This window comes from Aricia agestis, chromosome 16 (assembly GCF_905147365.1).
Source record: "Aricia agestis chromosome 16, ilAriAges1.1, whole genome shotgun sequence".
Taxonomy (NCBI): Eukaryota; Metazoa; Arthropoda; class Insecta; order Lepidoptera; family Lycaenidae; genus Aricia; species Aricia agestis.
In genome coordinates, this window is record NC_056421.1 from 3,319,587 (window position 1) to 3,344,602 (window position 25,016).

Sequence of the window (25,016 nt, forward strand, 5' to 3'; positions counted from 1 at the left end):
ATCTTAATGCGGTTTACAGACTACATCTACTTGCCAATTTTCAATAGTATAGCCCTTATAGTTTCGGCGAAATGTGGCTGTGACATACGGACGGACAGACAGACATGACGAATCTATAAGGGTTCCGTTTTTTGCCATTTGGCTACGGAACCATAAAAATCATCTCTCTTTCGCTCATGCAGCGCTGGCACTTTTACATTGTACGAATAACTATAACGTTTTTGTACACATTGGGAGCTATACTCACTAGCATCTCCGTCAGTCTCCATCAGTTTCTGTACTAGCTGCTCGAAGTGCGTCCCGCGACTAAGGCCGGCGCCGCTCACCACGGTGAGGTGGTACAGCCATGAGTCCTTGTCCGCTTTGTTCTCGAATAACAGGTATGTTGGGCCCTGGAAGTAGATTTATTTAGTGACGATTTACCGACTTGTTACTATAGCACGACTAAAAAATTCTGGACGTCTAAATTGGCTACATTTAAGGAGTGTTTAACTCATGCCCACTTTCGAAGGTATTTCGACAGGAATTTCCCTTCATCAGTATTGCCTAGCATTAAACATTTAGTAGTCAAGAAGTTGTAGCCTTTTAAGAGGATACACCAGGGGCTAGAGAAATGAATAAAAAGTACGTGTAATATGTAATATCTATAGCTGTCTCCCTTACCTCAAGCCTATATCGCAGAATGCGATAGAGACAACTGCAGAAAATCCAGAAAATCAACGATTCGTTGTCCCCTGATTCCTTCTCCAAAACTTAACCGATTTAAGTACTTTTTTCACTAAAGATTAAAGAAAGGCTTAATCTGTGTTCCTATGTTTTGATTTTTTTTGTATAATCTAGCCAAATCTGTTTTCTGGACGTTTGCACACAGCGGAAAATCTGGCAATTTTTTTGGGTTTTTGAACGTTCATATCTTATTTAATAATTAAATTATGAAAAAAATGAAAACATAGGGACATTGTATTAGTGGCCGTAGATATTCAGGAAAGTTTTCTTAACTCTACTAGCATTATCCAGGGAGGAAACAGGGGACAACGTTTGTATGGAAAAAAGGGCGGTGTGTGATGATTTACAATTCTTGTTCGACTCGGGTTCGAAAACGTAGCGTTGACCAACAAGCTTCGAATTCAAATCGAAAGGGAAGGGAAAATCTGAATAATTTTTTTTTTATTGAAAGGTTCACAAACTGGCTGTATCACTAGAACAATTTGATAAAATAATATAGTATGTTAGTAGAACTGAGTGTACAACCTTCTACAGTGAACACAGCATGCAATATAAATTACGCTCTTACAAAAAATATTTTAAGAAGTTTTTGGTAGGTAAACACAATATTATGGAATTTAACAGTAACATAAAAAGAAACACGAAAACGGTTACAAGTTACAATTGACAATAATAATATAAATAAAGTGGTCACAATAATTTAGGAGACATGAAATGGTGTTTAATCGATTTGATCGATGCATTGAATATATCAAGTTCATGGCAGACATTGTTATATGCATAGCAAAGACGATAGAGTGGCGAGTGTTGACCGTAATTAGTTCGGTGCACAGGTAAGTTGAAGGTTTTTTAACCGACTTCCAAAAACGAGGAGGTTATACGTTCGGCTGTGGATATGTTTTTTTTATGTATGTTCAACGATTACTCCGCCGTTTGTGGACCGATTTTCAAAATTTTTGTTTTGTTGTATAGGGTATTACTCCAATTTGGTACCATGTTCAGAAAAGTGGTGACCTGATGATGGGATCCATGAGTAATCGAGGGAACTCCTCAAAATTCAAATGGAAACATATGATTTTTTTGGTTTCATATGAAGTATTCTAGGCATATGTTACCATAAAATAAGATTTTGCACCAGGATATACCATGGTTCGAAGGTGGCGAACAGAACTCCTTACTCCTTATAGATACATGTTTGGGGGTTTCGGCGTTGTCTTAAGAACTGAAAGCATATACTACTATGCAAATTTCATTAATCATCATCATCATCACCACCATTCCACCATACATCCATGAGTAATCGAGGGAACTCCTCAAAATTTATATGGAAACATATAGTGATTTCACTTTTTTAAGAAGTATCCACTCAAGCGAAAAACTATGCAAGCGTCGCTGCTTGCCCCGCTCCGCCCCCGCGGGCAAAGGCGAGGGGTGCAAAGGAGGGCCGCAAGGCTGAACATCTTCGACTCGACAGGGACGAGAGTAGGAGGTGCGATGAGGAGGGAGAAGAGGAAGCCCACCGTCCGCAACCACCGCGGCACCGCACCTTATGTGCCCGAGCTGCGCCTGCGGAGCGAGGTGCCCGCGACGCCGCTCTACGTGTCGCGCCTGCACTGGTCCATGACGGTCGAAGACGTCGTAAACTACATCCGCGAGAAGACCACCTACACCTTGAGGGTGGAGCGTCTGCACTCTCGACACAAAGTGAATTTCAGTTCCTTTGTGGTGAGAGTGCCGACTCAAGTTTTATCCATCTTCGAGGTGGAGGAGTTCTGGCCCGCCGGTGTAGTTTACCGGAGGTTCCGGGGGAGGCTCCCGAACGAAGCGCGCATCACGTCGCCGAAAGAGACTTTACGTGATAAAGTGTAGTGTGATTGTGTGTGTGAATGTGTAAATAATATATATTAGGATAAAATTGTTCGGCGTGCATCTGTTGTCTGATTGCCATAACACAAGTTTTTACTTAGTATGGGATTAGACGACGTGATGTACGCTACCTAGCTTTTATACTATTGTATATTATTGTATGCTTAATAAAGAATTTGAATTTGAATCCTAAGCATATGCTACAAAAAAGCAAGATTTTCCAATAAGATATACCATGGTTCCGAAGGTGCTAAGAGAACTCCGGATTCCTTATAAATACAAGTTTGGGCGTTTCGGAGTTGGTTTAAGAACTGAAAGCATATGCTACTATGCAAGTTACATCCATCATCATCATTATCACTACCACCAGTCGCCACACCATGAATTATCTAATTATAATAACCCTTATTATTGGTACTTTTAATCGTCTTTAAGAACGAAACCCGAATTTGTTGAACGATTTACAAAATTATAATGTTATTTCAATGTAAATAATTCGAGCTTGGTGTTTAGGGTACCAAGTTAGCAATTTGATTATAAGATCTATGAGGTATTTTATTCTCCTTAAAATTTATAAGGACGATTATAGTTATATTTGAGCATAATATTATATTATGTTGAGCTGATAAGTTTCCATGAGTGTAATAATAGAAATAAATTCACACAGTACTTTAGAGCCTTTAAAGACAGGCGTACATGAATATTAATTTTATCATTGCTTGATCAAGAGCGAGCTGTCGGATCCAGTCACTAAGCATAACACATTAGTCTGTACAAAAAACCAACTTATTAAATATGACTAAAAAGAGTGAAATTATTATTTTTAACAAAAAATTAAAACCGACTTCCAGGGTAAAAACAATAATAATTTATAATGAACAAAAAAGTGTTAAATAATTCTTACTCTTTAATGTGCCTTATGCATAACTCTCCTAAACCTCAACTATTTCTATTATTTTGAAGTCGGTACCAGTCTTAAATATTAAAAATATTTTGTCATAGAACTCAGCATTCTTAGCTGGTACCGTCTTCAAAATAATGAAGATTGTGTAGATATAAATAGTTGAGGTTTAGGAGAGTTATGCATAAGGCACATTAAAGAGTAAGAATTATTTAACACTTTTTTGTTCATTATAAATTATTATTGTTTTTACCCTGGAAGTCGGTTTTAATTTTTTGTTAAAAATAATAATATGTTGCATAGTCGACTTCCGGGGCGCGGTACGCGGATTTGCATTTTTTCGAGTAGCTCAGTGCTTTCCAACTTTCCAGTAAGAATTTTCTGTAGACTAACAATATCGGCTATCTTACGTCTATCTGCGAGTGAAATTACTTTGTAATAATTAAGTCTAGAGTCGTATGTGACGAGATCATTGCAACGGTTGTTCGCGTAGGTGAGGTGGTAAAGAAATGTTTTTGGAGTCTTTCGATTCTATTAATGTGAGCAGCATAGATAGGGTTCCAGACTGGGCTACAGTATTTCAACAAGCTGCGGACAAAACAATTGAATAGGATGATGGGGATGTCAGGGTCTCTAAAAGTATTAGTTTGTCTGGTGACAAAACCAGCCAGCCTTCCCCCTTTCTTAATAATATGGTCAATGTGATGACGGAAGTCTAACTTCTGATCCAAGATAACACCAAGATCGCGAACGATCGTTACCTCACTAATCGGTGTGCTGTTGATTGCATAAAAAACATGACTGTTGTCGTTGTTTCTTTTCCGAGTAAATTTCATGTAAAAACATTTTGAGGGATTGAGTATCATTTTATTAGCAACACACCAGACGCTTAGTGAGTTAAGATCTTCCTGTAAGTGTGCGATCATTGCGCTGGACTCTATAGTATAGTGTCACTTTAAGTAGCTCAGCCGCTTATACAGTACAAAATTAGACAGGATACTGACGGCAGAAGCCTGGTGCTGCGGGTATATGGCGATGGTGAGGTGACGGGCCGCATCGTCCGCGCACTCCTCGGAGTCGGGAGTCCGACGTGTGCTCCACTACACACACTACACTATCACAACAGGGTACTGACCGCGGACGCCTGGTGCTGCGGGTATATGGCGACGGTGAGGTGACGGGCTGCGTCGTCCGCGCGCTCCTCAGAGTCGGAGTCCGACGCGTGCTCCACGTCCTCGACTCGCGCGTCGCGCATGTTGATCTGGCCGCTAGGGTTCTGGAAAATTTTGACTGTGAAATTTTTACCCGACTGTGAAGAAAGGTTATGTTTTCGAGAGTATGTATGTTGTCTGGCAGCCTACGAAGCTGAACGGTTTGATGGTATATAGCTTGAACGTGTCGTTATATTCGTGTTTACTGTGACATATCAACTCTATGACTCGATGGTGTTACCTTTTTCTTGTGATAAATGTACACAATATTCACAATATTTTTAACGCGAACAGACTGTATTTATTTATGGCCTAATATAAAAACGACTATCTTTTAGAATATATTTTAAAAGCATGGATAAATTAGACAAATTACCTGATCCCCTGGCGTCTTAAAGTACAGGAACATTTTGCCGAGCAGCACACACCAACTTTTCTTCGCATGTCCATTCTTGACTTTGGTTAACCAACCCTGAATCGTCGGCTTATTGTCTTCTTTGCTCAGCAGGAGCTTCGTCGCATTTCGTCTCTGGACGTTCTGGAGGACTCTAATCCAGTCCTCCATAGTGGCTATGCTGTCAGCTGTAAGGTAGTAGGTTCTAGTCCCGGTGAAAATCTCGAAGGTCGCAGCGCCGTCGTTACGTGATATCTTGCAGGCCTCGCCAAGTCCGATTTGACCTTGAGGCTTCCTGTGCGTCTCAGATTGGGATTTCCAGTAGCTCAACGTGCCATTTTTCAGGACGAACCTGAAAACAATTGTATGAAGTTTTAGAACTTTGTATTTTAACTATAAAGAACACAGATTACGATCTTAAAATATCATTTCAACAGTTGTGTAAAAATCAAAAGGTTTTTCACTACTGTTAGACACAATAAACGAGGATTAAGCAGTAAAACTAATTCATGTCTGTCATTACCTGTCAAGTGACTTCCTATGTATTAAGATTTAGGACAAAGATGAAAGACAGCAGTATGGGTTGAGTTCCGAAATATAACCCAGTGCTCATGACGTCATGAATCAACGCTACATTATTGATTCGTTCTCAAATATATTGGCCAGTGCATCGACGTTAATACATAGCTTTGTTGGGATCATGTTACACTAGTACAATAATAAAGCGTATACATGGCGTCAAGAACAACGGCCAGAATACTGGGTATATTTCGGAACTTACACTAAAGTTAGTCTTGTGTTATTCTTCGTTTACTAATATAGGTCCAGTGTTACCAATTACCAACGTTTCCGCCACGTCTATTGAAGCGCCGGAAGTGTCTAGACGTCCGACGTGCCGAACTCGAATGACGTGTGTAAAAAGGCCATGTGCTCACCATCGTTTCCGCCACGTCTTCAGCTTGCCGCCCAACTTGGCGAGATGTCCGCTCTTCTCTAGCGCGTCGTGTCGGCGCGGGGAGTCGCGCTGCCCGCTCGGCCCGGCCGGCCCGGTAGTCATGCCGGTGATCTCGCTGAGCGCGTCCGGCGGCACGGCATAGTCGTCCGACGCGCCGGACTCGAAGGACGTGTCTGGAAAATAGGATTTGTTAATGTTATGTATTATATTGGGTTTAATTAGTCTGTCCAACGCTGACAAAAAAATGGGTCCACAGAATATCAGGGACTGTGAAACCCACAGTCATGAACCTGAGTGGATTCCATTTCGACGGTTTGAGCATTACACTACCTACCAATTTACCTCTAAATGCGCCTTGTTTATTTAGCATTATTGTCTTTTATTTTCTTTTTTGTTTTTTATTTTATTTTATTTTGTGAATTTGTTGTTCTTTTGTGCTTTTTGTCTTACCCAGTTACCTTCATAGTATTTGTCTGTATTCTGTATTATTGTTCTAAAAAAAATCTTGTGTTTAAAAAAAATGTTTAAATTTCCGTGGAATAAACGTTTATTTATTTATTTATTTATAAATAAAATCGCTACCGTAGTTTGTCGGTAGCCTTCCCCTTTACTAAGGAAAATATTTACACCGTGAATAATACGTAAATATCAAAGTATCTGTCGACAAAGTTAACAGGCCGTAGACCCTACACTTAAGACTTTAATACCATCACGCTTTGTTTACCTTACAATTATTATATTGATAGGTAGCGGTAGCACCACTGGTCCCCACTGGATAAATTCAATCCAGGGTAGCCTTTCGAAGCGAGCGTCTATAGCGTCAGTGACGCCGCGACAATGAAAATTGTATGGTTTGGAGTGGTTAAGAGCCTGTCCAGATGAGGCATTTTACACGCGTACCCGAGATACTAGAGCTACATATATCGCGTCCAGATGTGTACGCGCGTTTCGTTACTCGCGCGTAAAACGCTTGCAATGAGCGGAACTCTCGACTTGCCCGCAAAACGCGCGAGCGACGCGCAAGTCGAGATACTTGGGTGCCATTGCAGCGTCCAGAACTACGCGCGAGTCCGTTGCGAATGGACGTATTTGATTGGAGCGTGATAACTTCGAGTCCATGTTTGTAGCGTAAAAACGCGCGTAAAACGCGGTGTCTGGGCGCAATAGAAAATTAAACGCGCGCATGGACTTCGCGCGTAAAGTGCCTCATCTGAACAGGCACTTAAAGTCGAGCACGGCGCCTCGCTTCGAAAGGCTACCTTAAAGAATCCAGTATCCATTCTTTACATTGATCCAGTGATTAAGTAGCCTATATGTAGCCCATCCCTCGATGGCGGATTCTTGGAAATCTATTGTTGTTCTATTGTTATCGCGGTCGAATTCGATCGCTTGGGAGTTGATAGGTTAATGCAAGAAGAAAGCGCAGTTATTGACTGACTATTAGATACGCGTGTAAATAAAGTAGGCACTTATCATTATTTTTATTTCTTATACTACACTAAGGCTCACTTGCGCCAGACTGGGTAAACACGCTTAACTCTGAGTTAAATTAAACTTCGAATTTAAATTCACATCATGTCTTGCACCACCAAGCACCACCAAGAGTTAGGAGTTAACCTCGAGTTAATTTTTAAAATTTTTAACCCACCGATGTCGGAGGGTTAAATCAACTAACTCTGGGTTAGTAATATCAAAACTGAGATTTTTCGGTTATGACTTATGTAGTTTGTTGTGTTCAGTAATAGGTACCGGTTTTATTATGTGTTTAACCATGATAAGTGATCAGTGGTTGTTATCTGATGATGATGAAGAAATTATCGAATACATTAGTTCGGACTCGTATTACAGAAGGATTGTAGAACGGACCGATCTGTTTAGGGTCCCGTATTTACTCACAAAGAGACAAAGATTTCCATTGAAGATTTCGCCTAGAAAAAGAAACTGTTCTCTTTTTATTAAATAAAATTGAAAATAATTGCAATATACAAATGAGCATAAAAAGTAATTCCCTACCAAAGTCTAATAATAATATCATTGGATTAGTGCGTCTTTAGTGAACTCCTTTATAAATAGGTAGACTAGATAAACATTGGACACAAGTGTTTCTTCCCAATTTTTATCAATTTCCGCTTAATTTATTTGCACAAAATATCACAATTCACAACACAATGCGACATAGAACCACGTGTCATTTCAAATCTGACATAAGGAGATAGCCTTATTTAAAGTACTGTGGAGCGAGAGAGAGCAGTACACTTAAATTATTCAGCATTCGCTCTATCATATTTGACTGGATGTAAAAAGAATGAATGAACATGACATAAGCCCGGGTTAGTTGAATCTAGGATAAATACTTCTGGTGCAATAAGTAGTATGAGTTAAAAATTAAAAACGTTAACACTGAGTTATTAAACCCCGGGTTATTATTTATTTAACTCAAAGTTTTGGCGCAAGTGGGCCTTATATTTTAATTTATTTCTAATCAAACCCTCACCTCTAGTCTTACTCTTGCTCGGCGAGCCGCTACTCGATCTCTTAGCTGGTGATAGACTCGACGACGTCTTCAAGCTCTTAGACGGTGATGAAGCGGAGAGGGAGGTATCAGATGAGCTGCAGCCGTGCTGCGTGAGCGCTGCCGGTAACGCGCTAGTCAGGTTCACGTTGTTGATGGGTAGTGGGCCGGGAGCTGGTGAGTTAAAGTATAATTATTACTGACTGTGTAAATTGTTTGTCATGTAAATACCTATAGGTGCTCCCCCACCAGGAGCATTCGCTTGTAATGTATATTACAAGCGAATGCTAAATATTCATTAAAATATGTTATATTATTTCTCTTGTTTTTTTTCTAGTAAAACAAAAGAAGGTTTGATTTATATACAAGCACAATAAATATTACCATAAGTGGGGTTATGATGAGGCGTGTTCTGTACAGTCACTCCCATAGACTCTTCGCCCTCCGAGGAATCGTCCGAAGAATCACCGGTGAAAGGCATAGAACGAATTTGACTTGCGCGCTGAAAGATAAAAATATAATTGAATTACAACTTTGCAGATTGATTTATACATAAGTAGGTAGACGTGCAAATATTTCCTGGAAATCAATATCCATAATACTACGCCATTGCAATGAGAATGGACTCAACATTAAAAGTCAGGTATTTTAGCCTGGAAAGTACTGTAGCGGGGCTAGGGTCTAGAACAGGAGTCACCAATTAGTTTCGCTCGGGGTCCGTTTTAAGACATGAAATGGCCTTCGCAGTCCACACATTTTGTATAAAAAAAATTAAACGAAGGTAATTACGGAAATTACAAAGGTATTTTTTAGATATCAATGAGAAAAGTAACCATTTTTTGTAGCTAATTATCTCTCTGAAGTATGGATAGAAATATTGGTGCAAGCTATAGATATTGACATTAAATCCTGGACATGTTGACAGTTGAAGTCCTAAGATGAACGAAGATCCTCTTCGAACATGCTTGGTCCGCACACAATGGGTAGGCGGTTCGAATGCGGACCGCGGTCCGCCATTTGGTGACCCCTGCTCTAGACGATCAATTTTACTGTGCAATATCACGCTTCAGTTTTACTAAACAGTTTATTTGGCAATAAGATTGAAAGGCAGGCGCTTTCAATATTAACCCTAAACGGTCAATAATATTACACAATAAATTGATCTACTAGGTTAGAGCTTAATTCGTATTGTCAGGCAATTATTGGAATGTGATTTACTTAAGCATGTTCAGTATTATACACAATATATTTTGGACTTTGTTGGCAACTTATGTCGCGGTTTGCAAATGGTGGTCGGTTAGTTTTAACTGTAGTTTAGTACTCTCATAAAAATGCCAATATCGGTATGGAATGAAGCAGAGCACCATAACTGCTTGTATTTAATAATCTAGCATCACTGCTTACCCCCTTCACAGTGGCGTATACAGGAACGGATATGTCCTGGTAGCTGGTGGACTCGTGCATGGGGCGCGGGCAGGGCGGCGGACTTAGCTCCTCCTCTACCGACTGTTGGAGGCCGTCGTCTGCCACCTGTCACATAAAATACGAATAATAATAAAATTTGAGTAGAAAAGGTGTCTATGTGGCGATAGAACTAGCGCCACATTCGCACATCGCGATATCGAATTTTCCTATAGTACCTATGTCGGCATAAAATGTAAATAATAATATTATGTGTAGGCTGTTCGTAGCATGGCAACAATTTTAGAAATGCGAAATATAAACACTGACAGATTTAAGGCACAGAATGATTAATTTTTTTTATCTGTCACTTTGTCTATCCTACTGGAGGAAGAAATCTTTTTTATGGTGGCTATGCAATGCTATGCGCGGCTGGTCGGAGGCGTAGCTGTCCCCCGTGGCTATTTCCCTGGACGATGACATAGACGCCCTGCCAGGGGCGGATCAACACACCTGATATATCTTGGCCTCCCAGCTAGGGAAGCGGTGCAGGGGCGGCGTGGGCGGGCGCGGCTGGTCGGAGGCGCAGCTCTCCCCCGTGGAGGATCCCCCGCGGCTGTTGCCCTGGACGATGACATTCACACCCTGCCATGCTGGGGTACGTTCTGTAAAAATAATATTTCAAAGTTTTTCTCCTTTCTTCCTATGATCAGGGTAATATTTTATAAAAATAGGTCCAGTAGTTATTATATTGAACAATGAATTTTGGCTTTTAAATGTTACTGGCTTATAGCCGTGGCTTTGCTGCAGTTACTGTCGTATTTCTACAGTATCCCCATAGGCAAAATTTTCGAGATAAAAAGTAGCCTATGCAGTGTGTGTTAATCTAGAACCTCAACTACTGCCTTTGTTCAAAATCAGTAGTTTTTGCGTAAAGAAACAACAACCAAGCATACAGTTTACAAGCTTTCATTATTAACACACAAGCTTTAAATTCATACCAATATTATAAATACGAAAATGTATCCGTCTGTCTGTCAACTCTTCACGCCCAAACCACTGAACGGGAAAGGACATAGGATACTTTTCATCCCGGAAAAATGTACGGTTTCCGCGAGATAAACTAATTTTGGCGCAACGGAGTTGCGGGCGTCATCTAGTAAAATACAGTGTGTTAGTGTAAACACCATTAATCATTATCCTCGAAACCATCAAATGAGCCCGTCAAAATGAACAACTTTCTATGAGAACAATGCTGGGAACACGAAAAAAAAATGCCGTCTTCAGACCCATACGGATGCCCGGATCGGCAATTTGTATGGGTACGAAGACGGATTTTTTTGAGTTCCCAGCATTGTTCTCATAGAAAAAGTTGTTCATTTTGACGGGCTCATTTGATGGTTTCAATGATAACGGTGTTTACACTAACACATAGTATAGTTGTACCTCTACTGGGTGTGTATATTTCGGCGTAGTCGTGCGTGGTGTCACCGTCTGTGGAGGTGTTTGGTGTCGTCGGAAGCACTACTAGGTTCTCTACCGCCGTCTGAAATAATAAACGTTTCATAGACTTATTTGACATAAAACTTATATTCCTATTAAGCAAACAAGCTTAAGCTCTTGTAAAAAATAAAATAAAAACATCTTATTAAACATACAATAGTCAGCGTTTATAAAAAGACTAAAGAATAACAGGCAATCAATTTAACATTGCATAAAATGTATTATATAATTACTTAAAACGTTTGAGTACATAAGAAACATAAAGATATGCAGTTGAGAAATTCTTTGACACCTCATCTATAAAATCAGTTATAAATAATAATAAATATTATTAGTACCTTTCGCTTTACTTTCTAGTACTTATTAGTACTGTACTATAAAACTTCCAAAAAGATTGCTAAAATGATTACTGAGTTGGTTTTAGTCCTACTCTTGCACGGCATAGGCCCTGCTCTTGGTTGAAGATATATTTAAAGCAACCGAAATGATAGTTAGGGCCTGTTTCACCACTTCCTGATAAGTGCCGGATAGGCTATCCACCAGTTAACTTGACAGATCAAATATGGAGAATGTGTCAAAAAAGTTGTGATAGCCTATCCTATCAGGAAGTGGTGAAACAGGCCCTTAGTCATAGCTGGGCATTAACTCGTTAATCGTTAATTAACGAAGTTAACATTTTGATTAACGGATTAACTTTTAAGTTAACTTTAAAAAAATTAACGGACTCGTTAACTTCCGTTAATATGCAGAAGTTCGTTAATCGTTAATACAATGCCTACTATTTACCGCACGGCACCGCGGCGCGGCGCGAAAACAGGTTCAGACAGTTAGTATGAAACGACATACGACGACTGCGACGCCCGGGCGGGCGGGCAGCGCGCCGCGGCGCCGCGGCACGGCAACAGCGAGTGAAACAAAAACGTAATATATTTATTACTCTATGATACTAGATACATTTTCAGGCGCGTGCGAGTGAGAAGAGATTTGTTTCGTTTTATCATTTCATTACTCAGCGCCGGTCCTTATAGAGTGAAAGGTGATTTATTTATTGTTATTATAAATCGTTTGCATGTTGACAAAGAAGAGTGCAGTGTAATTTAGTTAGGTAGAATACAATAATTATAAAAGTATTTTGTTTTGTCCCTAACCTGTTAACTTCCAGAACCTAAACCAACAGGTTTTGTATGTACACTAACGCAATGATATAAGTCATAACAAGGCCATAATATTATACATATTAAAGGATTAACGATTAACGTTAACTTGTGTTAATTCGTCCGAAATGCAACGCTTTAACGTTTAACGAAGCTAACTTTTTTCTTAACGAATTAACAATTAACGAAGTTAACTATTTGATTAACGGTGCCCAGCTATGCCCTTAGTATAGTAAAACTTACTGCTAAATCATCAGCCAGTAAACTAGCAGTGGTCCGTTCATCCATCGTCCTGTTCATGGTGGTCAGCTGTGAAACACTTGACTGACTAGGGTTTGTTGTGCCGATGGACAGGTTTCTTCTGTGCCGCACTGGAGTACTGTAGTGTGGCTCAGATGATACTATTGGCAGCTGAAACATGAGAATAAATGTCTGTTATCTGTTGTGTCTTAAGCTACTCTCAAAAGGAACATATGACTGAAATAACTGAAGTTTCAAAATTAATATACATATTTTAACATAACAGGCACCTTTTAAAATCACAAAATGTTTTACAACGAGAAAGTTTAAACATCATGCTTATTCAAATTTATTTAGATTTTTTTTTTAGATTTATGAGTCGTTTCTTGTTTGGTATAAAAGTTTTTTATGCATTCCATGCAACTTTTACAGTATATTTACAGTGTAAAGTTATTAGAAAGTAAAAAAAAGGTATTAGATCTTTCAAAATAAACAATACATTTTTATCTTGTGTTTAAAAGGTTTGTCTACAACTGAAAAGACAGTGCACAAGCAAAAGTGGAAGTAAAGAAATAATTACATCCATTTATTGGAGTTTAATGTTTCCAAAAGAGAGGCCATGTTTACAAGTGCTGAAGTGCTTTAGCATACAACATTCACATCAACGGGCTACCTGCGGCCCCTCGAGGCTTTCTGATCGTCTCCGGCTGGCAGCCAAAAGGCTTGCTGACCGAGTGTCTTCGGATCTCACTTCGAGGGATAGGCTTCCTCTCGAGGGAAGGAACTGAAGGACATATTGGGACATTAAACCTACTATCTACCTAGAATCAGTCTTAGCAGATTATTTTAATATATAATAATGATCTAAAACTTTAATGAAAACACAAAGTTGTTATTTTACTAGTTACATTATGTAGCTATTGGAAATATTTTGTGAGCCTGCAGTTAGAATAGAGCAAAATCAAATCACTAAATTTGCTAACTTTGTTCAGATGCTCATAATACTAATTTTGGCCAAATAATGTGAGGAATATTTAAAGTGTTTACTGATTATATCCCTACAATAAGGGCATGATTTATGATGAAAGAAGTCTAAATCTCTACAGCATGTTTTTTGGCCTAAACATACACCAAAATGTTGCTGCAATAAAGTAAGTATACCTAAATGACACTTACAGCACAATTCCTGCTGCCCTGTGCCGCTATGTGGTTTCTCAGCAGCTCAAGCTGTTGGTTACACCGGTCGTTCTGTTCTCGCAGTAGTTGATTCTGCTGTTCTAATTCTCGCAGCTTGTTCGTCACCCACTCTTTTATCCGAGCTGCCTTCGCCTCAACTTGCTTCGCGTCCTGGAGTCTTAGTTGTTTCTGAAAATAAACAAAACGTTGTGGGAACCGAGTCATACTTGACTTTATACTTTTCTGCTTTACTGCTTACGTTATAGTAAAAACACACACTACACAACTAGACAAGATTAGAACTAACAAGAGCTTGTAAACACTTGTAAGTTGTAACAAGTTACCTGCATTTCAAACTATTTTTACGTTTCCTCAAAACTGTAAGGCTTCATGTAAAACTTTAGCAACATCTTAGCAACTAAATATTTTAATTTTCGTAACTTTTAAGCGAGATAAAGCCTTGTTTTCTACGTAAATTGTTAATTTCAAAACTTGAATTTCGAATCAAAACAAAAAAACAACACTTCTTTCTTTGAAAATGTCACGTTGACACTTGACAGTTGACATTACGAAACCCGTGACGTCACAAAGGAATGAACGCGGGTCGCACTCGCGACCTCAATATTTGGTTATGGGATGCCGGATGCATGTTGAGAATATTTATTTATTTTTATTCAACATTTATTGCACACAAGACACTATTTACATAAAAATTGACTTAGAAAGACGACACAAAGGAACTGCTTATTTCAAAAGAAATTTTATTATAATATAGTAGTAGTAGAAGTAGTATTATAAGTATACTATTTTTTATAAGTAGGTACCTAAAGGTACCTACTTATAAAAAGTAGTAAGTACTCGAACGGTAGAAAATAATTTAGTTTTGTTCGTGGCTTTATTATGGAAATCGAAAATGGGAGCTTTTGATAGCTTTGAGCAATCGCTAATTTTGAAGAATATTAGGTATGTACCCAGTATCTACCCTATATTATATTTTTTAATTTCGGTAGCGGTTAGCGACACCAAGACCAAAACGTATTTGTGGCCCGTATAAAAAAGGTTGAGTATCACTGGACTAAAGGGTTCAAGATCCAGGTACGCCTACGCCAGCCTGCCGCCCTGCCATGAGTACGGCGCTGCGGAGGATACGGCCCAGCACACACCCGTGCAGCGCCATGATCTCATGGCGGTGCTTGGGCGGGATGCTCGAGAGCGATGAGGCCTGGCAGGCGGCGGTCTCTTTCTGCGAACCGTCCTTTCGCAGAAAGAGGCCGCGGAGCGGAACAGAGAGGATAATCCATCCTCCGTTCCGCTCCGCCGGCGTATGACGGGAGTGCGGAGGCGTCTTTACGCGAACCTCCAAACTTCTGTTTAATCCGGGGCTCCGGGCAAGGATGGGAACCTAACCGGCTTAGCTAGTCCCGGCGCCGAGGGGAACGTTTCAGTTTGCCTAAGCGTTCCCTTATTTTGGAGGAAGTCCGGTCCCTTGTGAGGCAGACTGGCCGGTCGTGGAGGGAGTCCTATGTTAGACAGATCCAGGACATCCCTCCGTATAGCAAGACTAGAATAACAAGCCCTGAAATTTACCTGTTCTTCAATTTGACCTTCTAATCGCGTGATGGCCTTCGGAGCGCCTTCAGCGCCCGCCGGCCATTCGCACAGTCGTTGCTCCATGGCGCGGACCTGAAAAAAGAAAATAGAATGTCAATGAATTTTTAAATTTTAAACACGCACCTCAAAAGGGCTACGAAATCAGTAACACAATGTTTTTAAATTTTGGTTCTAGCTAGATAATACTATATTTAGGTACCTACGTTCTGAATAATTCTAGAGTTCAAGACAGACTGACAATAATTCTTAGTGGCAAATGCTTAGATATTTACGCTCATTCATCGATCAGTCTCTTTAGCATGAGATCGTTATATCACACATAGTAACCACAACACGATTTAATAACCTGAGACTGCATACGACGCATTGCTACTCAACCGCAGCCTTTGAAATCTAGGTAGGTATAGCTAGGAACAATGTCGGTTACCTAGATATCATTGTAGAATGTAGATACACAGGCTGCCTACACACTATCTTATCGTTTATAGCGTTTATAACATAGAGAGTAGAGACAGTGAACAAAATGTAAACAGCAATTGCTCGCTTTTCCACAAAGTAACTCGTAAATACCTAGGTACTCTATATTTAATAATCATTGTGGCAGCTCTATTACTATTTATTATCAATGACGGTAACTCTACGAAATTTTTGTCTTTCCTCGTAAGTAATTACGTGGTAGATATAAATAAAAAAAGTAAATTTAGATCGGCACAAGTGAAACAAGCTAGTTACTTAGGTTATCTTGCTATCCATGACTGTGACCAGAATACTTATAGTAATATTACTATATAGTCTTGTTTTCTTATTTTAGGGGGGCCCTATACCTACGGCGTAATACATAAGTATTTCCCAATAAATGTTCATCACAACCTTCTTAGTTCTAGAAATACTCAAGATCAATAAAACCTCCTTACAGGGGTCCGCACTTAGATGCTGCATTTTGATGGCTTCCACCTCTCGCTGACTCATCACAGTTATAATGCACTCGCACTCAACTCTCTAGACACGTTAATTCACTTTAGTACTTGGTAAAAGACTAGCCTTAAAATATAAAAGAAATTATAAATATTGAGTATATTATCGTTTTAAGGTATTTTAGCAATATTTACGAGTTACGACTTAGATACTAAACTTGTAAAAAATATGGAATATCAAGTAATTTATACTAAAGCAAATATTATTTTAAAAAGATAAAACCGACTTCAAAATTGTATGTAAGTAATTAAGAATTAAAATTCCCTAACTCAAAAACTACTGAACCAATTTTGATGAAACTTGCAGTATTCCCTAACTTGAACAATACCTAGTATAACAAAAAAAGAATAACTTAAATCGGACTTGTAGTTCCGGAAATATGTGAACACAAACATAAAAACTTAGATGAATGATTGGCGAGACCAATCATTTATCTAAGCATAAAAACATACATACGGGTTGGTACTACTAATATAATATATTCTGTGATACGGATGGAATTGATAACCTCCTTTTTTTGAAGTCGGTTAAAAATATTGCAACAAGGCGCCAAAAGTTCCCTTAGAAAATGTAAACCGCAAACTGAATAAAAGGTAAGAATAGATTACCAAAACAAAATTGTATGAATCATATTAGGGGAGAGCCATACTAATAACTTTCTAAATCCGTCAACGCTGAAAACTAAATAGATGGACGGCAAAATATGATTCATAATGTGAATAACCTATGAGTGTTTCTCTGAATGGCGAAACATAAACTAGGCACACCGCACACCCACTAACATTCACGATGGAGTATAGACCATTATTTCATATCGCATTATCTAACGGTTTGTGTTCCCCTTATAAGAAACCAAATATATTATTATTAATACGGGAGGCCTAGAACAATTTTTTTATTACTATCAAGCTAATTTTTTGTGAGTAGCTTCATTTTGATAAGACGAACAACATTTTTATCTGCGAAAAATCTCGAAAGTGGTAGCTAACAGAAATAGGAAGGATTTCATACTTTGAATTGATGGTCCTAAAATTAGTGACTGTTTTATTTGCAGGGCAATATTGCTCTTACATTATATGACTATTAATCTATCAATATAGAAAAAATCAGCTCTTTAGGGTTCCGTTATAGGGTTCTGTAATCAACAAAACTTGGTTGACTACTGAACCCTAAAACGGAACCCTAACAAGCAGATTTTTTGTATAATTATAGGTTAATAGTTATATTATTTAAGAGTAACATTGTCCTACAAATAGAACAGTCCATATTTTAGGACCATCTAAGTCAAAGTATGAAATCCTTTCTATTTCTGTTAGCTACTACTTTCAAGATTTTTCGCAGATAAAAATGTTGTTTGTCTTATCAAAATGAAGCTACTCACAAAAAATTAGCTTGATAGTAAAAAAAAAGTTCTAGTTTCACAGCAGTAAGGTCGTATTTCCAACGTCATAGAATAGGCATGATGACTATTTTTTTTTCTTATCGGTAATTGAAAGACACTTAAAAAATAGAAACATCGTTGAAAGAATGACTCTGATAGCTTAAAAATTCACCAAATTATGACAATTCAAATATCTCATAAAAAAGACCTGCCCGAAACGCTCCATACAAAGTGCTACGAAAGTATGACGTCAGTCTTTCGTAGTTTGTACGCATCGGGAGACAACTTTGTTCGACAGGTATATTAAATATTGCGTTTATGAAAGTGGTTTCATAACAAAAGTTGCTTTTAATTGCATAAGTTATCGCATTGTATACAAATATTAAGAAATTAAATTGAAAAAAAAATCGACTGGAATATCCAACTTTGAAGGCGCATAACAAAAAAAATACAAATGCTATCAAGCTGAAATTTTGGGAACACATTTTTTACCGTGATTTCTTTATTTTATTAACAAAATTCGCTAATCTTTGACCTTGTCATCATCCCTATTGGACTCCAAGTCCATAAAATATACAACGGAGGAGTATAAGGGTCCCCGCAGACTTACAATTTAAAGTTGGCCGACTATCGTACAACACAGAAATAGATCAAGATAGAAGCGCCATACGCTCGTGTTCATACAAATTGGAGCGACATGGCGCTTCTATCTTGATCTATTTCTGTGGTTTGTACGATAGTCGGCCAACTTTAAATTGTAAGTCTGCGGTGAGTGGTGACACTAAAGTCTTACAGCGTTCCCTACGTGAGTTATTTCTCTGAGTCGTAATCCTATTTGCATCATTGATATGACACGAGTGAAAATATTAAATTATAATATTAGTTATTATTATGTTAGTGCAAATAAATATAATGTATTCGTTGTCGTTTTTCCAACTTTGACGACCTCTGTGGCTCAGTAGGTGGGTTGTTGCTCAAGCCGGGGGTCGCGTGTTCGAAACCCGCCGACGGAACAAAAAAGTTTTCAAAGTTCCTGGATCATGGATGTGTATTAAATATGTGTATCATATATAATAAAAATCTTAATTATATGTATAGTATAAAAGTATTAAATATATTTATGTTGTCTGGTACCTGTAACACAAGTGACAAGTCCTTCAGCTACTTAGCACGGGGCCGCAAGGCCAGACTGACGTGGTGTGTCACTTATTATAAAAGTGTATTCTTTTTGGAAGAGTTTTCCGGTGTTGCTCATGATAAATGCACTAATTTTCATAATTCCATTAAATCCAGGACTTTTTCTTCTTTCCTTACTTACAATCTTAGTGCCCATGGAAGTTAATTATCGACTTTATTCATTTTTTTTCAAATGTGGCCAACTACAAAGAAACATTTTGTTTCTATAAAGATATTGTACTTCGGGTGTATTGCGAAAGTCTTTAAACAAGGGTGGGCTACATATTTGAAGGATTTTGATTTATCATACCTCTGTTTCGTGGCCTCGATGTGTATTATGATAGCTAGTTTGGAGACAACGAGAGCATAATATGGCCGAAATATGCACTACCAACGAAGAAATGCCAAAATGTGCACTATCGCTTTAAAAAGCAAATGCATATAATCCGATGTTTAGTAATGAATAAACTCAAAAACTACTGTGCTGATTTCAAAAATTATTTCACCATTGGAAAGCTACATTTACCCTGAGTAACATAGGCTATAATTTTGCAAGAAAATATTAGGGATCCTTACTAAAACTTCCAACTTAAGTCCACCCGTGCGAAGCCGGGACGGGCCGCTAGTTATTAATAAAATCGTTAGTATCGGCGGAACTCTATATTATTCGTCTTTATAATGTGCTATTCTACGTTTTAGTAATCAAATAAAACTGCGGGGCTGGTCACATTTAGCAGTTCCTCTTAAACAATTCAGCACATGAATTGTCAAAACTGTCAAACTGACAACAGCTGTCAAATCAGTACAAAAATACAGAAATGAATTGCAAGCAGAGTTGCATTTTTCGATTGTAGAAAAATGAATCATATTATGATTCATAACATGATTACATTTAAAAGCGACCTGCATTTAGCCCCGCTGGTAGAAAGTATGTTTTATCATTGTTTTCTACAGTCGCATCTCGTTTGTCTACCCACTGAAATATTCTGTGCAACTGGCGCTAAAAACAATGCGTAGCTTTCTCGAAATCGTCTGTAAAACCAAGACCACTTAGGTTAGGTCTAGAAATAGCGTGTCTAGAAATCTAGAACTGGACAGTACCTAAGTGATTACTGCAGTCCTGAGCAACTCCCCGAGGTGTCGCGTTGAAAACTCAACTTAAACTTTGTTGTACAGAAATAAATCAGTTTCATTTGAAATGTCAGATACGTTTTCCAAACGTGGAGATCTCTGGAGATTTCTATAAAATTCTAGATGTGTTCTAGACATTCTCCTTAGGTTGGGTTGCAACTAACTTTAACTATAACTGTAACTTTAACTATAAGTAACTTTAACTTTAACTACAATGCAAAATGTCAAATCTTTGGTTAAAGTTAAAAATTGACGCCATCAAGACCCCATATTTAACCATAACCATAGAGCTCGACAAGGTTTTAAATGCACAAGACGAAAAAAGGAACTAACGCTGTCATCATACAAAAACGCCATTTTTGACAGTTCTCCTTCACCAGCAGCGCCCCCGCCCACGTTCATTTATAACCTTGTTGGACCAGCTGTCATCTGTCAATTTCTCCGGTCAAAGTTTAGGTTACAGTTAAAGCTTAATTTAGTCTTAACTATAACTTTAACCTTAACTTTAACTTTAACCACGCCTCTGGTGCAACCCAACCTTAGTTTATTGACTGTTCACGTGAAGTATCTAGCGAGATATCAGCATGAATACCTATAGGGTTAGGTAATAGGTTTATTAGGAAAATGACAAAAGACTCATCATGATTCAATGATCCAAATTCCAAACACTAGTTTTGAACCAAAATTGTCATATTATGGGCAAAGTCTTTTTTTAAATTATAACTGATGAGTTTTATAAACTTAACTACACTAAAGGGGTTTTGCCGGGAATGTGAAAGAGTGACGTTGTGTTTTTGTATTGTTTTCCTAAAATTGTGTAAACTGGGTTTTTAATGTGTAATATTGGTGGAATATTAACTATTAGATATTCGTTATCGTGCACAAGTGTAGGCAAATACTGCAACTTCCAGAAACGTGCTTCGTTGTTTTCCCTCCAAAACTCCGACGAAAGTTTCAGTAAAGCGTCTACCACTTTGAATTGACCGACTTGACTCCTAGACTGTTTTGACATTTACATAGACTTTGAGTAGACTTTAGACTTGACGACAAATGTTTTGATTTCTCCTATCAAATTATTGTGTCGATGTGCTGAGGTAAGCGACGCGGGGGGAGAGGGAAAAAATGCATTACGATTGGCCAATTCAAATTCACGGCATGTCATAAATCAGAACTAGTGATGGGAAGTACGAGTAGCGCTTGTCAAAAGAAATAAAAAAAAAACAGTACATATTTATATTTTATTTTAAAGTAGCCCAAAATCGGCGTCTTAATACGACCTAATATAAATAAAGGATATGACTTATGTCAAATGCTTTCGTCATGGATTCAGACCAGTGTAATTTGAGCTCTGAATAAATTGATTCTTGACAGTAAAAAATATTTTGTATGAAACGTACGAGATGTACACGGGTCACGGATGTGGTCGATACTAAGACAGATTTCGCTGTCATTATCTAAAGTAAGACCTATAAGTCTTACATATTCTCTGAAAGTATTCGCCTTGCATTAGGCGTCTAGAGGCTATGTGGTCGCTGCTTGACGATATTGTAAAACGATGATGAAAATATTGTATAGAAGAATATTACCCTTGTATGTGGCAAAGTACACCCCCGGTGTCAGTGCCAAAAGCCAACAAAAAAAAAAACTAAACATGACATGACTAGTAGGTACTAGGTAGTAGCTACTGCACTTTGCTACGATTTTGAACTTGAATTAATAATTTCGGCTTCAAGAGTGACTGAGGTATTAATACTTTAATATAGGTACTGTGACAGTAATCCGGTAACTTTAATACTTTAATTCTCGATGATCAAGATAATGGTTGCGGGGAAAATATTTTCCCGGAACAATTGCTGAATGCTACGTTTAATTGCTCGTTGCTCTAGATACAAATAAAAAAAGTTATACTTAATTAAGCCGTAGCCGGCGGCGCATTGTTTGTCTTCCGCGTTTATCCCGGCAAAGTTTATAATTAAACGTGTGAGGAAACCATTTATTTACGTTAAAACCAATTAATGTACTGCAACGAGCCTATAAACTAAGTCCATACATCTTTCATCCACACTCGCTTAGCGTTTCAAACTTTCTTCGCTCTTACGTAATTTAAATTTGGAACACATTATGACGTTTGAGTCTTATTTGAACATGGAACACACTTTTTGATTCATGTTTTTTGAGCCTGTGTGTAGAGTAACTACACATAGAGTAATTATTTTTCAGTTTATTAGTATTATGTTTTGTTACTAATCAAAACAATTTTAATTAAATAATTCAATACATAATATTCCAATATCACGAAAAGTAATTTGAGGCTAAATCAATTCAAAGTATCTTTGACAGACAGATAATAAACAGTAACACATCCGTCACACACCCACGGAGCACCCGAAGCGACCCGACAGGCTCGTTTCCATTTTCAGTTTATTGACACTAGTCACACTACCATACTATCAATCTAAATGTTTACCAACGACACGGAACATTTGCCGCCAAGAATAGATCAAAGTCTGAATTTGAGTGTGTGAAGTATCCGGACGTATTAAAAAAAGAAAATTAAAAAAAAGGAACACGCGATTAAAAATGACATTATTTTTCATTATGATAGGCATAGGTCATTAGAAGCGTAAATTATAAGGAGGATACTGGATGGTAGGTATAGGTACACTTAAGTTATTAAGATTTATCTCTCAATCCTTATTAATCTTTAGTTTAATGTAAAGTTTCAGCTAGGTACTGTTTAAATACTTTTTTCAGTATTTTGAAAATATATAAACAGAAGAACATATAACCTCCTCCTTTTTGAAAGTCGGTTAAAAAGGGTATTATGATGCTCCTGAAAGTAGGTACATACTTTAGCAGTGACATTGTAATTCAGTCTAGCTACGTAATAAGAGAGTCTTTCATTAACATTTTATTAATCATAAAAGTCGTATTAATATAAAAAGAAAAGACAATAACATTATCATTTTGAAAAAGCAGTAAAACCTCCTGTTTGTACAGCTCATTTACATCCATACTTTACTAATATTATAAGTGTGAAATTGTTTGTCTGTCTGTCTGTTACCTCTTCACGCCCAAACCAATAAACCGATTTTGCTGAAATTTGGTACGGGAAAGGGCATAACTAGTATACTTTTGTCCCAGATTTTTTTTTTAAATGAAATAAGGGGGGCAAACGAGCAAACGGGTCACCTGATGGAAAGCAACTTCCGTCGCCCATGGACACTCGCAGCATCAGAAGAGCTGCATGTGCGTTGCCGGCCTTTTAAGAGGGAATAGGGTAGTAGGGGAGGGTAGGGAAGGGAAGGGAATAGGATAGGGGATTGGGCCTCCGGTAAACTCACTCACTCGGCGAAACACAGCGCAAGCGCTGTTTCACGCCGTTTTTCTGTGAGAACGTGGTATTTATCCGGTCGAGCCGGCCCATTCGTGCCGAAGCATGGCTCTCCCACGTATAAATGTACGAGTCCCGCGCGAATAAACGAATTTTGGTGCAACAGAGTTGCGGACGTCATCCAGTTTATAATATTTTTTGTTTTAAGTTTGTACAAATATAGAATATCCTATTTTAAATCCCAGAAACACTGTCATTACTCATTAGTCAAGCGCTTGTAGTGTAATTTTGAATATAGACTAGCCACTCACGAAATGGCTCTCCCTCAAAGGCTTCGCCGTTCGTTCGTAAATGAAGTGTATTATTTGGAAATGTGTATGTTCATCACGTACTCTTATTTTATGGTACATAATATACTATATCGTGTTATGATGATGACAAATATATATGCGCTTTATACGATTATGAGTAAGCTTGATTATAGTTCTTACATTATGTTTAATTAAATATTATTATAATATGAACTGTTTTACGCAGCCAGAGCGACGGTACTGTAATAAGTAATAATTAGGCACACATAGAAATTGACATAGGAAAATTTAAAATAGGTTTCCTAATTTGTAAGCCTTTGATCTATTAGGTTGGGGAAAAAGTTTCTTCGCATTTTATATAAAAATTCAAAAGGTTTTTTAATAAGTTTATTTACAATTAACTACAGAATATAGGTGCCATTTTGTTTGATAACTTTTGCTATCTTGTTGGTAGGGTCTAGGGACATGATCCCATTGCTATAAAAAATTTGGGACTTCTGATAAAAAAAAAACTGCGACTAGTGGTTTTGGCAGTCCTCTTGTGATGCCAACCTGACACTGCCCAAGGAATTCTGCAGCGACCGAAACAGGTGGAAATCTAAAGGTGCAAGGTCAGAACTATACGGCGGATGCATTAAGACCTCCCAGCCAAACTCCCGTAATTTTTGCTGAGTGGCTAAAGATGTATGAGGTCTAGCGTTATCATGGTGAAAAACCACACCCCTTCTGTTAATTAATTCCGGCCGTTTCCTCTCAACTTCTTGCTTTAATCTCATCAGTTGTTCGCAGTACAGTCAATCGATGGTCCTGCCTGGCGGTAACAGCTCAAAATGAATAATGCCCTTCCAATCCCACCACACACACACAGCATCACCTTGTTGCGAGTTCACCCGGGTTTCGCCACAGTCTGTGAAGCCTGACCGGCCTTTGACCACGATTTTTTTCGCACGTTCTTGTCGTACGTGATCCACTTTTCATCCAGCAGTTATCAGCTACTTCAAAAATTGTTCGGTTTAATTACGTCGTAATAAAGAATCACAAATGAGTACACGGTTCAT

General features: G+C 38.2%; 1 protein-coding gene across 6 annotated transcripts in view; it reads right to left on the reverse strand.

The window, feature by feature from the left end:
• Nucleotides 1–25,016, reverse strand: part of LOC121735071 (uncharacterized protein CG43867) — a 377,036-nt gene that overhangs the window by 13,153 nt on the left and 338,867 nt on the right. For 4 of the 6 annotated variants that reach the window (XM_042125746.1, XM_042125748.1, XM_042125745.1 and 1 more), the window contains 13 exons: nt 15,627–15,722; nt 14,040–14,228; nt 13,537–13,647; nt 12,867–13,034; nt 11,413–11,512; nt 10,480–10,631; nt 9,970–10,095; nt 8,950–9,067; nt 8,548–8,739; nt 6,034–6,226; nt 5,081–5,450; nt 4,629–4,769; nt 248–392 (listed from right to left, as the gene is read on the reverse strand). In XM_042125746.1, coding sequence (XP_041981680.1) covers nt 248–392; nt 4,629–4,769; nt 5,081–5,450; nt 6,034–6,226; nt 8,548–8,739; nt 8,950–9,067; nt 9,970–10,095; nt 10,480–10,631; nt 11,413–11,512; nt 12,867–13,034; nt 13,537–13,647; nt 14,040–14,228; nt 15,627–15,722 — 2,101 coding nt within the window. Of the gene's footprint in view, nt 1–247; nt 393–4,628; nt 4,770–5,080; nt 5,451–6,033; nt 6,227–8,547; nt 8,740–8,949; nt 9,068–9,969; nt 10,096–10,479; nt 10,632–11,412; nt 11,513–12,866; nt 13,035–13,536; nt 13,648–14,039; nt 14,229–15,626; nt 15,723–16,564; nt 16,692–25,016 lie in introns of all 6 variants that reach the window. The other 2 variants (XM_042125750.1, XM_042125747.1) reach the window with 2 other exon arrangements.